Raw genomic sequence first — 16,077 nt, 5'->3', positions numbered from 1 at the left:
ATATTATTGCTTGAAGAAAAGTTACAAACTAATACTTTTCATGTTTCTCATCTTATTGAGCGCTGACCGAAAAAAACGACTTTTCCTCTAATTTGAACCATCGAGTTTTAAACAGCTATCACTCTCTAGCACAGTTGGCAAATTTCTTAGTTACTTCATGGACTTGAATCAATAAGTTCTATACTTAAGGAACAATTTTGATTTTTGGAAATAAAAATGAAAAAAATAGGATTTCTCGTACTAATATCCATACAAATTTCATAAACGAACAAAACAAAAAAGCGCTGCTCTAAAAAAATATTGGAAATCTTTTCTTAACACCACTTAACCAAACACATTTTAATCAAAGATGAGTAAAATTTGTTAGTCTCGGTCAAAATTCAAGATATCCTTATTTCGTTTTCAACCCATTTGGTATACCCTGTACAGATGGTACAGATATTACCCAAATTTAATGGTTCTTCAACGATAAATCAATGAATGTTATGTTATTGAATGGTACTAAAAGAAAATGGAATTTAATGTTAATCTCGGAATGTCAAAATCATGAGCAGCAGCACGTAAAGATATTCATAATTGCATCGCAGCAACTGCTCGACGGATACTGTATTCATTACGTTTTAGTGTCGTTCGTTTGTAATTACGAACAATTGTACTAAAAAAAATAATAAAAATACAATTTAATTTGATAAATAAATAATTTCATAGCAAAAAAGTGGACGGATTTACCCCACTACTTAGAGGTCAGATTTGCCCCACCACGTCGTTTTTCATTACGACGCAAGTAAAAAAAATATGAAAAAATTGAACCACTTATGCACTTTGTAGGACATTATTCAAAGAATATAAATCCACTTACCATTTTTATGCGATCGCTTTAACAATCAGATATCTAGACTTTTTATTCAAAACGACATATCTACAATGAGTGACTCTCTTTGTTTACTTCCTCTTCTGTTAATAATTCGGGCGCTTAAAACATTTATCCGTCTTTGCATAATATGCTAGTCAAAAGCACCGTTTTTCGATCTGTACTGTAAAATAAGTGACGCCGTAAAAATCGAAAGAGAAAGTAAAAACGCTTTTAATCCACCTAACAGTGTGATGAGACATTTCTTATAACTCTTTTCACTCTCTTCGGATATTATATCGTTTGAGAACATTTAGAACATGATGCTTCGCGATGTTTTTGGTAACACATACTACATGGGATAGTGGCAGGACTCAGAGAATCGCTCAAATCAGCATAGGACAACATCAGTGCTAGAAATCTCAAACCAAATCAATTATTGCTAATGCTCTGAATAAAATATCTAAATTGTGGTGGGAAAACTGAATTTTCCTAAAGGGGTTATATATTGCACTGAGCCAAAAAAATCGATTTTTTTAATCGATTTGAAGTTTATACTTTACTCAAATTTCCAACGCGACTGCGAACTAAGAAATCAACGCTTTTTCTTGAAAAGGGCGATACTAGCAGTGATACCATTCAAAGAAAATCAACAGTGAATATTTCCAAACTTGGTTTTATTTCCTATTTAAGAACTATTGTGTTTTTTACATCCTAGATTGCATGATTCAGTGATCGAAACCCAAAACTTCATGAAGCATTTGAAATTATTAAATTAAAATTTGTGTTTGCTATTGAAATTAACAAAATGATAGTATCGCCCCATTGGCGATTGTTTACTTTTTCGGTCCCATCAGCATTGAAGTAAGTTTTTTACAATACCAATTTTACAATTGGTGGGGGTTTGGTGAAAATCGATCTTACTGTCCAAACGGCATAATTCCGAAACCGTAATTTTTGAAGTTTTAAAATTATGCAGAATTAATTTTTCAGAAAATAGTAACAGAGTTCGTGTCTTTAGCGAATTGGTTGAGACTTTATTGTAGTCATGAATATTAACCTGAGAAAATTCACCATAAATACTTCTTGGACGATATACCGTCAAAATAATTCTATCAAATGATGCGCTGTTTAACGTTTGTAAAACTCATCGAAGATACTAAACCTCCGAAATTGGCGGTTTCAAAATGATGTTATCTTGACCTTAAATTACTGTTTTTGAACATTTGACCTATACATATAATTGGTCATACAACAAAAATCAAATGCTCATCAAAATCGATCAAGACCTGCTAGAGTCGAATGGAAGTCGTCATTTTTCATAAATTTCTCTCTACATTCGGAAAGTGTTATCCTCGTTATTAATCATATTACGTTTTCGTCTCAACTCGATGCATTCCCAAAATAAAAACCTGTTTAAATCCACCTAGTGGTGCAATTGTGCTTGTCTCATTTGTCCAGACTACGATTCCATGGCTGGTTATTTTCAATACAATGGTGGAAATGAATTAGACATGTTCAGTACGATTTGCACATACGTACAATGGATCGACAGCCACGATCTTGAGATACTATGTGATACTGAAACATCGCTTGAAACCAGCGGCGGATCATGGAGAAAGATCCGGGAGGTCCGGGTCCTGCCGAAATTTTTCAACTTGTTAAGAAATTTTAAACTAGTTTTAATTTTAAAGTAGCAACCCCTCACGGCATACTCCCTCCGGGCCGGTATGATTGACGATTTTTAGAGTGATTGCATAACCTTTCTATATGAGAAAGGCAAAAATGTACCAAAGTCCAAAAAAGTCAATTTTTGTCAAACATCTCAATGTTTGATGCATTTTAAAGTCATTTGGCATCAAAAATACAAATTTGATTTTGAAAAATTTTCATTTCAGTTTATATGGGAATTTGCTGTTTGATTGCACTCTTCAACTCGTAACTCCGGAACAGAAAGTCCAATCAATAAAAAATTCAATAGCAGCCGAGGGGAAGGTTGTACCTTTCATTTGAAACTAACTTTGTGCAAATCGGTCTAGCCATCTCTGAGAAACAGAGGTCACATTTTTTTCCACATACACACACAGACATTTTCCGATCTCGAAGAAACTGAGTCGATTGGCATATGACACTCGGCCCTCCCGGTCGGGATTAGATTGACGAATTTTAGAGTGTATGAGAAAGGTAAAGACATTTTTAGCAAATGTTGAAAGTTATGCATTTTTTTGGTGAGCATGTTTCATAGACATTAAATCAATTTTAACTTCGCTTCCTATTAAATAGAGACCCTTATTGCAGTACATCTCTACAAAAACGAGATCAATTTGAAAATAATACTGAGGATTATGATTGATTACAGAACTCTGGAATTTTCTATTGGAATGTTTTCAGGCAGGGATTTGATATTGATGCTATTAGACAACTGTGAAATCAAGACCAATAGATCAGTTACATATCAGGACCCCATTCCGACAATTTATCAAAAGTCCTCATGATGTTTACAACAACAGGTTATCAATCTACGGATCAGATAATTGTTATTGTAATATTGAATTAAATCAGTCTGCATCAATAAATTTTCAACTTCAATCCCATATTTTTTTGGATGTGGTGTGGGGGGAAGGGGGTTGTATAGTGTTAAACCCCAAAACCTTCTCTTGGCTACGCCGTTGCTTGGAGTTATTTACTTCGCTTTTATTTTCCGATATGTTTCAGATCAATCCGATAGTTATAAGTTAGAAAAATTGCAGTCAGAAGGTTCGTAAAAATGAACATTTTTGCACTGATAAGTTATCGAGTTCCTTCCAGACAACTTGGAAGTGTTCAGTGATTATTTCTAGCGGTTGTAGATAGAAAAATTAATTACAAAATTCGTTTTATCGAAATAATGTTTGGATTATTTCAATGGATTATTACTATATTGTACAATAAATAGGCGACAGAGCAATCCACAAACAACAAGCTATAACTTTTAAAGTATTCAAAATAGATATTTGAAGTCTTCAGTAAAGTTACTCGCAAAAGTAAGAGCTACAAATTTGCTGAAGACATCATTTCAATACAATCACTTCCAAGAAAATTTGTGAAAATATCTCACTCATAGGAGGATTAATCAGCAAAAGCACAATACCAAAAGAAAGGGCATATTGCTTCCATTAAATTCTCCGAAGATACTATTGACCTAAAATAAGCTGTTTTGGCGTTAATAATAGATTACATGTTTTTGGTCATATTTCTGGCAATGTGAAATGATAAAAATCTTTCGTCCGCATTTAATGTTAAATATCTCTTTTGATAATAGTCCGATTTCAACAATCTATAGCTTGTTCGAAAGGTATTTGTTAAAGCTGTCTAAAAACATATAAATTGTTAATCTATATTGTCGATTTCGTCAGATAATTTAAAAAACACCATTTTTACGCATTCAAACATTCATATCTTGGAAACTAAACATCAGAATCAAAAACAAATTAATAGCGTTCATACTGTTTTTTAGGTCTTTCATTAAAAATTGGTTTGGATAAAATCGGTTCAGCCATTGCTGAGAAACACAATTGAGAATTTGTCCGTTACATACACACACAGACACACACACAGTGTCCCAAATCGTCGAGCTGAGTCGATTGGTATATAAGACTCGGCCCTCCGGGCCTCGGAAAAAATCTTGAAAGTTTGAGCGAATTCTATACATTTCTTTTATAAGAAATGTAACAAAGAGAGTCACTCATTGTAGATATATCTTTTTGAAAAAACGCTCAAAATATATCCTGTGTTCAATTTGAATCAAAAGTTGTAAAAACACACTTGGTGTCATTTGAGCATCTCAATATAGACTAATAAAATGCTGTTATGCTACCATTATGACTATTTTCGATGTGCTACACGACAACACTGATATAAGTTTGCGTAGTGCTTCGAGCTTTCGATAAGCGAGGAGTGAGGGCTTACCCACACGGTCGGATTTGCCGCACCTTAACCTATAAATGTTCAAATTTCCAATGTTGCCGCTGACTGGAAATGTAATTCATACGAATGGTTTTTGGTCGTTCTAAAATCCTACGTAGGGTTTCTATTCCCGTATTCATCTTAGCGCCTCTTTTCATCCCACCCATTTGAACACATTAGTTAGAGCAGTGTTCAACGCATTATCTCAAATGGTAGGATGTATAAGGGTGCGTAGTACTCAACTTTTCACATCACTCAAATACGAGTATTTGACATTTTCCAAATCAGATATTTTATTCATCTGCTTCTTAAAAAACAAAGCGAAGATGTTGATACCTTTTTAAGCGCAATCCAATCACTGTTAGCCGAGTTATCAGCGAAATAGTGTGACATCGCAACTAATGAGATGAATAAGGGCTCTTCTACCCTACATCGCTTTCTATCGTTCTACAGAATCGAAATAAAATATTTTTTGGTTTTAGGTAAAAAACTACAGGAAATAGATTATCAAAAAAGACGTAGTTGCGGGGCGTCCGTGATAAATCATTAAAATTTTGCAAATTTATCGATAAAAATAGTCATAAACAGAATAAAACTATTACGCGGGTTCGTCGGAATAAGACTACAATGGAAATTAATGATTTGAAGCATAAATTTGTTGTTAAATTATAATTCGAATCAACCGTTGTTGCTCGACAGATACTACTTTTCCTTTCGTAAACAGATAAGGTTATGTTTGTGCAACTCACCCAGCAAGGTTATTCGTTATTCGAATGGCGATTATGCATTATTCGAATGGCGGGAACTTATCATTGGAAGGAGATTCTCTGCCCCTTTTGATTTCGCATAAATGTCTCTGTTTATGGCTTCACTCCCTTTTGGCCCTTTATACAGTGATAAGTGAATGTCATTTAATAACATGATTTTATGCTTGCTGTTAAAAGCATCTGCACCCACCGGAGTATTCCATGCACTGATGGTGAGTTCTTATATCATCATCATCATCATCATCAAAACTACAGGAAATAGATTGGCCATGGAGACCTTTAAAACAACTCGTCGGTGGAAAAATGCTGCAATGTCACCATTTTGTGGTGAAATTACTTGAAAACATATCGAGCTACGGCAGTATAACTACGAATCACTCGAGTTCACCAACATGCCTCTTGGCAAAGACAGACTTGTCCCTTTTTACCTGGAGAACCGTAGTTAGTCTTCGTTTTTAGAGCTAGCCTCAATCCGGTACTAGCTTAGTCCGTTAACTAAATTAATGTCGGATTCTGATGAGACGAAGTCGAAATGCAAATTAAATAACTAATTTAGTTATAGGTTTTGTGCTCTTCACGCGCAAAGATGATTTTAAACAATTTTCTCCTCAATGGAGAAAACATAGTTTTTACCAAAATTGTTCTCCACTAAGAAGAAATATCGCATAGGGCATCAAGCATTGGCCTGCTATGCCAAACCAAATGTTTCGATTTCATTAGATCTAATCAGCTTAAAATGAACTTATTTTCTTGCGGGATATCACGCTTGACTAGGGGTTTGCTCAAATGTTTCGATTTCATTAGATCTAATCAGCTTAAAATGAACTTATTTTCTTGCGGGATATCACGCTTGACTAGGGGTTTGCTCAAATTGAGTCTCCGTTTTTTGGAGCTAGCGTCAATCCGGCGCTAGCTTAGTCCGTTAACTAAGTTAGTGTCGAATTCTGATGAGACAAAGTCGAAAAGCAAATTCAATAACTAATTTATTAATAAGTTTTTTTTAGCAAATATCGAAAAAAATACCAAAGCATGGTTTCCCATTCATAAGGCTCAATGAAAATGTAAATCTTGACAGCATTTTTCTCGGCTTGCTGTTTTTCAATATGGGACTCATATGCTTTTATGGGTAGTGCAGCATTAAATTTTTGCCTTTCTCATATAGAAAGGTTATGCAATCACTCTGAAAAACGTCAACCTAATCCCGGCCCGGAGGGCCGAGTGTAATATCCCATTCGACTCAGTTCGTCGAGATCGGAAAAAGTCTGTATGTGTGTATGTGTGTATGTATGTATGTGTATGTGTGTATGTGTATGTGTGTGTGTATATGTGTGTATATGTGTGTATGTGTGTGTGTATGTATGTGCGTATGTGTCAAATAATGTCACTCATTTTTCTCAGAGATGGCTGGACCGATTTGCCCAAACTTAGTCTCAAATGAAAGGTGCAACCTTCCCATCGGCTGCTATTGAATTTTGGATCGATCGGAATTCTGGTTCCGGAATTACGGGTTTCAGAGTGCGGCCACACAGAAATTTCTCATATAAACTATAGGAAAAATTAAAAATAGAATTTTTATTTTTGATGCTTAATGTGTTCAAGGTGCATGAAACGTCGAGATTTGATGCAAACTGGAAAAAAAAATTTGACGACGGTTCACTTTTTTGGATTTTGGCACATTTTTGCCTTTCTCATATAGAAAGGTTATGCAATCACTCTGAAAAACGTCAACCTAATTTTTTTTCGACTCGCATAAGGTTTCTGGATTTTAACAGGGGCGTAGTTGATGGTTTACGGAGAGGGGTTACACCCCTCCCTCTACTGTTCACTCCCCTCCTTTAAAAATCTCTTTAAATCACCCCTCAGACCACCACCCCATCCAGCCCTCATACCCCTCCCTTTCAACCCCATCATCTTTAAACCACCACTGTATCACAAAGCATACCAATTTAAGCTGGGGAGTTGTTCGTTCATGGGACTTTCGCCCTCCTCACATACCCACCCCCGCATGACAAAATGAGTTAGCACGCAGATAACATTGATCTAATTCTGATTAGGCTAATGGAGTATGATATTTTTTTGTTTCAAATGTTTCACCGTCGTAACGTAGCTCATCAAGTTCGTGGCTGGCATGCCATTGTATATAAGTGCAAAGTGTACTAAGAATGTAAATCACATTTCCACAATTATGTTGAACATAAAAAGCCTCCGTGCCATAGTTTAGAGGCACAATTGCACCGCTAGGTGGATTAAAACAGGTTTTTTAGTGTATAGTATTTCCTATACAAATAATAAACGCGATGGGATCAACGAAAATAAACAATCGTCTTTCATTTGGAATCACAAAAGGAACTTCAAAAATGCTCGCAAAATATGATCATTTTAAATCTTTGACAAACTGACACTAGCCATCCTATCTGCAAAAGTGTTTTTCGATAATAATATACTTTATACCAGACTAAGATATAAAGTATATTATTAACGAAAAACACTTTTGCAGATGTGAGCCATAAGCTTTAAAACATTCAAATAAATTTGGCTGAAATGACTCACATATTATTGCTTTAATTTGTTTTTTTTTTTGTACCGGAGGGAGAAGTTGGTTGAATATTTAAGATACTGTTTTTAATTGATAATACAGTATTGTAGTTGCATAATCCATATTATCATAAGGTTTCATCTACCTACTATCTCGAAAACCAGATATGAGGAGAAAAATGACCGACAAAAATACTTTCATGTGCATATATTCGTTTTTTGCTTTTAGATATATAATCACACTCAGTTATACGGGCTGTCTGGTTTGTACTAAAGTTCATCGAAGTGCAGCCAGTGTACAACTATACAACGACATGAAGCTGAAGTTGAAACCCGACGATGTGATGGCCATGTTTCGCACTCCAACCACCGGTTTCAGACCTATTGAATTTTCTTTAACCAGATGGATCGATATGGAGAAGATCAGTCGATTGGAGAGAGAGGAACTCGAGTGTGAACACGATAAAATGGCCATCCTCAATGATTTTCAAACGATAAAAACTAAATTAAGAGAACTTCTTGATGCAAACGAAACTGCACTGGACCAAGAACAGTTGTGCATTCAATCATTTAATTTAAATGTTGCAATCACAGAACAGTTAAAAGCAAAAGTATGGTAAATTGAATACCTATAGCACGGATATAAATGCTAATTCCTTCTAGGCTAAAGTCGAACGGGATATAGAACACCGCCGATTATTAAACTACATTGTAAGTCAGGAAAGAGCCAACGCCAAGATTATTAAAAAATGCTGGGATGTCATGGAACGCAAACCAGTGAAAGTGAGGTAAATCTTACCTACAACTATTAATTTAGCCAAGTGTACCCAAAATGTTTATTTTTTTCTCGCTTAGATCGATATTAACGAAACTTGCTGTCGAAAATTACCCATCGCTCCCAAAAGAACGAGACGAGCAATTTATACAAAAGATCGGTGTGTATCGCAACACCGAGCACATGGCCAGTCATGATGCGCTACTTCCATGGAAGCCGACGCCTACATATCAGTTAGAATCAATACTAAATCGTGACCCTGAGTATGGAAACATGATCGACGTGTTGTCACGTTCCATGGCCAAAAAGTGTTATAGTCTCACCGGTACAACAACGCATCTATTCGTGGAACCAATGCCGTTGCGATTCGAACAGTTAGAGGCCGTTACATTTGAACAACTATATTTCGAGAATATCTACGGAAATGTACGTAATTCAAATAAAAACAATATAAAATGTTAGAAGAGATGCCGCGTCAGGTAAGATGCCGCGTAGCGTGGGATACCGCGTCAAGTGAGATGCCGCACTCTCTATATCTCGTGTATAGAGTCACATTACTACGATAATATGATATGCGTGGAATGCGTAAAAAATGACATCAACAGCTTTGCTTCATTGTTAAGAACCAATATAATAACACAAATGTGCTAAAAACAGTAAAATTCTCGTGTTTGAGCGTAACGAAAACTCGAATCGAGTGCCCCTTTTGGTGCGCTACCATTTGACTCAATGCGTTGAACAAAGATGGCAGATGGCTACTTTCGGTTCCTATTGTTGCAAATCCCATTGCTTTCTTATGGGACTTGCAACTATAGGATCACTATATCAACTATAGGTGCAAGGGAGCTCATAATTCTAAGAAAATCATTTTTTTAAATAGTTATTTGAGCAAATTTCAAGGATAACAGTTTTATTGTTGCATAATTTTAGTACGATGAATCGATAAAAAAAATATTTGTTGATGGTTGGTACCTTAGTTAGGCGTATAACCCACTACTGCAACTATTGGTACACCTCAACTATAGGAGCACCCACCCTATATTTTTCAGAGAAATAAATAAGCTTAAGTTTATAAAAATATATTTATAATTGGCGAAGCTATGGCTTTTTCCCCGAATCCCTTTTTGATATAAGAGGTTTGCGGTGATCACGATTCAAGACCAATAGATCAACTAAAATCCCAAAACTCAAAAAATTCCATTAGTATATGAGATATGAGTAATTCTTAATGATTAGTTGAATAAATAATAATTTTTTCATGTATTCGGAAACGTTTTTCCTAAAAAATCGCTGTTTTAAGCTATCAAAATTGTATTAAAAAATTCTCATCTACTAAACAAAAATGTATGCATAGAAAAAAAAATCGTTAAGGCACGAGAAAAATTGATCACGATCCATTGAAGAAAATTGAAGAAAATCGGATGAGTGGTTTTTCGGCAATCGACATCACGAAAAAACCATTTTTTGAAAAACGACATTTCGAGATAATCGAGTTTAAAATTTCAAGTTACCACTGCTGTTGGTAGACGAACCGCTCTTGGAAGCGCTGTAACTTTCGATCTATTTCTTGGATCTCTATAAAAAATTGGGAAAATATTCTGAAGGAGTTGTACTTTCAGATAAAGTAATAAAAAAATGGAATTTTTTTTTCATCCTCGTCCATTGCAGTTCTTTGACTCAGAAATTATTATCGCAGATCAAGCTAAGTACGTTGGGGTAATTCGTGACTCAAAGCTTAATTGGACAGCTCACATGGAATTTAGGATCAAGAAAGCATGCATGACCTTCGGCCAATTTAGACGGTACTTCGACCCAGTTCACCATTGCTCCATGAAGTTTGTCAACTTTCGAGGGTTCTCTGATGAGTAATACTGAAAAATTCGCTGAAGCTAATTGGTCTTTTCATATATGTCACCTTGTAAAGTGCCCGAATACAGTTGAATCAGAAGCATGAAGGAGATTGACACAGTTGGTATAGTATGAAGAAGGATGGATATTTTGTGCCATGTAATCGAAGTAAAAGGACATAAATCGGGTTTGAGAATTGAGCTCGACAAACTTTTCGAAATTTGCAATTACTAACGGGTTCAAGATATCCCATCGGTTGAGCAATCGATATGAGAGGTCCTAAAATCGATTTTTCAGAGGATCTAACAATATTGGATTCGCTCTAGTTTGATGAAATGTATGTTCGCAGCGGAACGGGAACAGAAACACCCGTACTCCATCGCCGACAATATCGTTGTTTGGTATAGCCTGATCAGGTCTCCTGGATGGGCACCCCACCATGTTCCGGATATTGTACGGAGAAAGTTGATCCTTTGTTGGCACTTCTGTTTTAGATACCTAATGTGACATCCCCAGGTTCCTTTAGAGTCGAACGAGACCCCGAGATATTTGAAAGTTGAAACCTGAGCGATAGTTTGACCCATTAATTGAAGCTGTGGTTCCGCTGGTTCACGCTTCCTTAAAAATACAACTAGCTCAGTTTTCTCCGTGGAGAACTCGATACCCAGCTGGAGGGCCCAAGCAGACAAATTGTCCAAGGTATCTTGCAACCCGAGTAGAGTCTGATAACAAATTGAGAACTAAATTTGATGTTGTTATGTAGTAGGGAATGATTGCTCAGGTTGTTATCATTTTGGTCGTTTTAACGGTTAAAAGATCAAAATCGAAAGCAGAAAAATTGCACTATGACATCAAACAGAAAACTATTCATGCTATCAGTGAAAGCAAATTGAAAACTCATTGAGATGGTGAAATAATTCATTGATAACAAAATAAGTAATCAATTTGATTTTTGTCAAAGAAATAGAAACAAACATTTTTTTTTCTAAAAATGTAAGCACATCAAAATATGATGTCATATCTGGAAAAATTTAAACTGATATCGAAATAAGATTTCAATTTGATGCTTGATATCAAAATATGTTGTCTATTTGCTGTAATTTTGATGTTGGACTTTGCTCGGGAATGGTCCCGACGGTTTTGGGTCCTGTAATATAGACGGTTTTGGGTCCTGTAATATAGACCACACCGTCATCTACAAGCTGCCTTAGCGTGCAGGCAGGCATGGGAAAAATCATTTCACGAAACGATCAATTTGAAATCATTCACCAACATGCTCTTACTGTGAAACCCGATCTCGGCAACCCTTCTTGTGCAGAGTTACGCGTTCGTGCGAAAGCGAGAAGCAAAACACAGAACTGAAAAAAGTGACAGCGCCCGGCTATGATCCATTCTCCATTATAGATACTATATTCATAGTTAGGCGGACTCAAAAACCGGAAAACTGGCAGCTCTTATTTCAGGAAGAAAACACTGGCATCCCATGCAAATGTTCAAGCTCTAGCTTAACAGTTTTATTGTTGACGATGTTAGTAAGAACTTTGCATGTACGAATAGCAATACGAATTTGAAGATATGATGTGGTTTCATATTTTTGCGAACATCTCCTGGTGATACACAAAAAAATATTGTTTATTTTTGTTTCTCTACGCTCGATAACACAAGGAGAGTAAAATAATCATCACCATAATCACAATACCTTTTCCATATACATCCGAAAAGAACATGTTATGTGACGTCATGCTCGATTGGTTCCGGCATTTGACATGTTCGATTGGCTCCGCTCAGTGTCTCCGCCTAACTATGAATATAGTAACTATATTCTCCATCGCATACGTAGTGTTTTGAATGAAAGCAGAAAGGATCGCAAATGAATGCATTCTTTCATTCACAAAGATTCATTTCAAAACATTCACCGGATCGTTCTAATAAAAAAAAACTTGTCGTTCTTGTTTATAGACCTATGAAATTTTCACTTGGTGATCTCTTATTATTGAGTAAGTAGTTTGCAATGTGCTGGTGGAAAAAAATAACTTAAAACGATTCCGTGCATATCACAATATCAATTTCAAGTGGATTGTAGTGCAATCTACTTCTCAACATTGATTATAGTGTACATTTGCACTATAAAGTTGACCTAACCCAACCAGAGAATACAATGTCACATTCATTTGTGAACTAAAAGTTGATTCACTTGTGAATGTTTACAGTACAATCTTCCGATCCAATCCGCAAATGAAGAACGCGATCTTCTTCATTCAACATAGTACGTGTCATTCTTTTACTTGGCTCACATCTTCGGAAGTTCATCTCTACCTACGTTCAGTTGTGTTCTTTTGGAGAGTTTTAGTCGGATCGTGAATGAACGATTGGCTGCTGTCAGAGCAATGAGCGGATTCGCCAAGAATCATGCGAATGAATGATAATTCCCATCCCTGCGTGCAGGAATTGACAAGACATTCGTCAATGACATTCATGTAAACGTTATAGAGAAGGGGGCTTAGACATGAGCCCTGGGGAAGACCCATGTAGCTACTTCCTGATGTCGATAAATCACCATGCGAAAAATGCATGTTTTTCAGACAGCAAGTTTAGTAAAAAATAGTTTAGAGTCAGTAAAACATGGTGTTTTACTGACTCTAAACAACTTTTTACTTTAATTATTTCTGAGAAGCTGATGCAGCTTCTCAGAAAGAATTTTGATATTAACTGAATCAAAAGCCCCTTTAATATCTAGGAAAACTGATGCCATCTGCTCTTTGCTAGCATAAGCCATTTGAATTTCGGTTGAGAGCAACGCAAGACAGTCGTTCGTGCCTTTGCCTTTGAGAAAACCAAATTGTGTATCTGACAGTAAGCCATTTGCTTCAACCCAATTGTCGAGGCGAAACAGGATCATATTCTCGAACAAGTTTCGAATACAGGACAGCATCGCAATCGGTCGATACGAGTTGTGGTCGGATGCTGGTTTTCCTAGTGTTTGAAAGGTGATGACCTTCACCTGCCTCCAGTCATGAGGGACAATATTACCCCCAAGAAACTTATTAAATAAATTCAACAAGCGTATCTTGGCAGAGTCTGGCAGATTCTTTAACAAGTTAAATTTGATACTGTCTGGCCCTGGGGCTTTATTGTTACATGACAAGAGAGCAAGTGAGAACTCCACCATCGAAAACGGTGTTTCGTTCGCGTTACCGTGAGGGGATGCGGCGCGGCAGATCTTCTGTGCCAGGGCGGAATCCGGACAAACCTTCTTGGCAAAATCGAATACCCAACGGTTTGAATATTCCACGCTCTCGTTAGTACTGTTTCGGTTTCGTAAGCGCCGGGCCGTACTCCAAAGAGTGCTCATCGAGGTTTTTACTCTAGTTATTCTGTCGACGAACCGGCGCCAGTAGCTACGTTTTTTGGCTTTCATCAAACTCTTCATGCGTGTTTCCGCCATCGCATACTGTCGGTAGCTAGCTGGCAGCCCGTCGTCCCGGAAGATCTTATACGCAGTGGCCTTCTCCGCGTACACGTCTGAGAACTTTTTGTTTCACCATGGATTGGGAGGACGCCCGCCTGTGTTCGCGTCTGGTATGCGTTTAGTCTGAGCTTGAATCGCGGTATCGAAAATCAAGCCAGCCAGGAACCCATACTCTTCCTCCGGATGAAGCTCTTGTGTGCACTCGATTTTGTCGGATATCGCGGACGCGAATCTTTCAACCAATATTTCGTGTGACGTCATACGAAACATTGATTGCATTCGATGGCCCTGAACTTTTGGCAATATTATTTACGATTGGCAGACGGTCGCTGCCGTGGGGATCAGAGACTACTTTCCACATGTAATCTAACCGCAGCGATGTCGAGCAGAGGTACAGGTCCAAGACAAGCGTAAAGTAACTTGTTACTTCATGCTGTCGGAACCGACAAAAAGTTAAGTCACGGTAAACTTCCACACTAAGCATTTGCGACGTTGAAACTCATTGAATGAGCAAGTTTTGTTTGTTCCCTCACCAATTGTCTGCCTGAGTGATTTTATTTTATCGACTATTGTGACTGTCTCAGCGTCTGTGATATATGGTCACATGTGTTGCTGATTTGCACGGTGTCGGCAGCTTTCACCCAAAGCTGCAACGATGGATCCCCATCACGGTAAGTTCTAATGCCAAAAGACCCTGACTCCTACGGTAGCAGACAAAAGGTTAAGTCGCCGGTGAGCTCTAAGCTTGCATATATGATCCTTCCACGCGTTTCTAAACTTTCTCCTTTCAACACCTTGCTCTCCCTTGAGTACTATGGCTCTAAATATTGAAAAATATACTTCATCTTTCAGTCCCTTGCTAATTAAATGCCGTAAAAACTGTTGACAAATTGAATCAATAGGTCGTTAACAAAATGGTTAACAAAAAAATGGTAAAAATGAGTAGAGATTTGATTATTTTATATTCGGGATTGCAGATATTTTGTCGGATGTAAATTTTGGGTGTTCATTGATGTGATGGCATTGTAAGGGAACACGTATCTGCCGGTCAGCCAACTTTTCTTTGGACTGGGCAAACTAATTTCTATGTTTGTTTAGGGTTTGTTTTACCAACGGGGAACTGATCCACAGAGCATTCAATGTGCTTAGGGAAAACACATGGCCTTATTTGAGTGGAATGATGACTTCAATCATGTATAAGGTTTGAGAACTGACAATTCGCGAGAGGGATCGGGAACCGGTTGGCAATTACCTTCAGTTATTTCAGGACGAAGAATAAGTGTTCTGCTGTCATATTCTTTGGTTAGCTTTCAATTCTGTCTCATGCCTCCACGCGAGTCTAGGTCTATTGACGACATTTGGTCCTTAGACCGGCGACGACAGGGTGCTATCGGCCTTTAGCCGATAGTGCCAGAACGAGAGGGTGCGAACGGATCTAGCCGAAAAGACAACGTAAAAATGAATAGTTGTTCGGAGGTCGGCTCCACTGGTACTTTGATTTGACTGGTATCGATGATCGCGGGTCAATCCGTACTGAGAATTCGCCGCGTCTGTTTTAATGAATCTAATTTCAAGTTCCGTTATTGGTAACAAGCCCGTGCATCAGGTTAACGATCCTCTGTAGTTCCCTTCAATATTCGATATAATCGTTCGTATACGTGTAATGCCGTTATAAGCACATTTGTCCCATGTTCTATGTAATTCCCTATATACATGGGACAGTTATGCGTAGAACGGCAGTGTATTTCACAAACAATTCGATAAGGAAAATAGGAAATACTTTTGTTGATTTATAACATCTCGAGCTATCATAACTCTTTGTCTGTATAACGTGTTATCTTTCGGGAGTTTGCCACCCAAAAATATATCGTAGAGAAGAAATAGCGAA

General features: G+C 37.2%; 1 protein-coding gene across 5 annotated transcripts in view; it reads left to right on the top strand.

The window, feature by feature from the left end:
* LOC131677939 (cilia- and flagella-associated protein 43) overlaps positions 1-16,077 on the top strand; it is a 107,809-nt gene that overhangs the window by 73,613 nt on the left and 18,119 nt on the right. For all 5 annotated transcript variants that reach the window (XM_058958031.1, XM_058958036.1, XM_058958033.1 and 2 more), the window contains 3 exons: positions 8,327-8,708; positions 8,761-8,885; positions 8,953-9,298. In XM_058958031.1, the coding sequence (XP_058814014.1) occupies positions 8,327-8,708; positions 8,761-8,885; positions 8,953-9,298 (853 nt within the window). The remainder of the gene's footprint in view (positions 1-8,326; positions 8,709-8,760; positions 8,886-8,952; positions 9,299-16,077) is intronic.

The sequence above is a fragment of the Topomyia yanbarensis genome, chromosome 1, assembly GCF_030247195.1.
Source record: "Topomyia yanbarensis strain Yona2022 chromosome 1, ASM3024719v1, whole genome shotgun sequence".
Lineage (NCBI taxonomy): Eukaryota > Metazoa > Arthropoda > Insecta > Diptera > Culicidae > Topomyia > Topomyia yanbarensis.
Note: the sequence above shows the minus strand (reverse complement) of the source record. Positions and strands in the feature narration are given on the sequence as shown.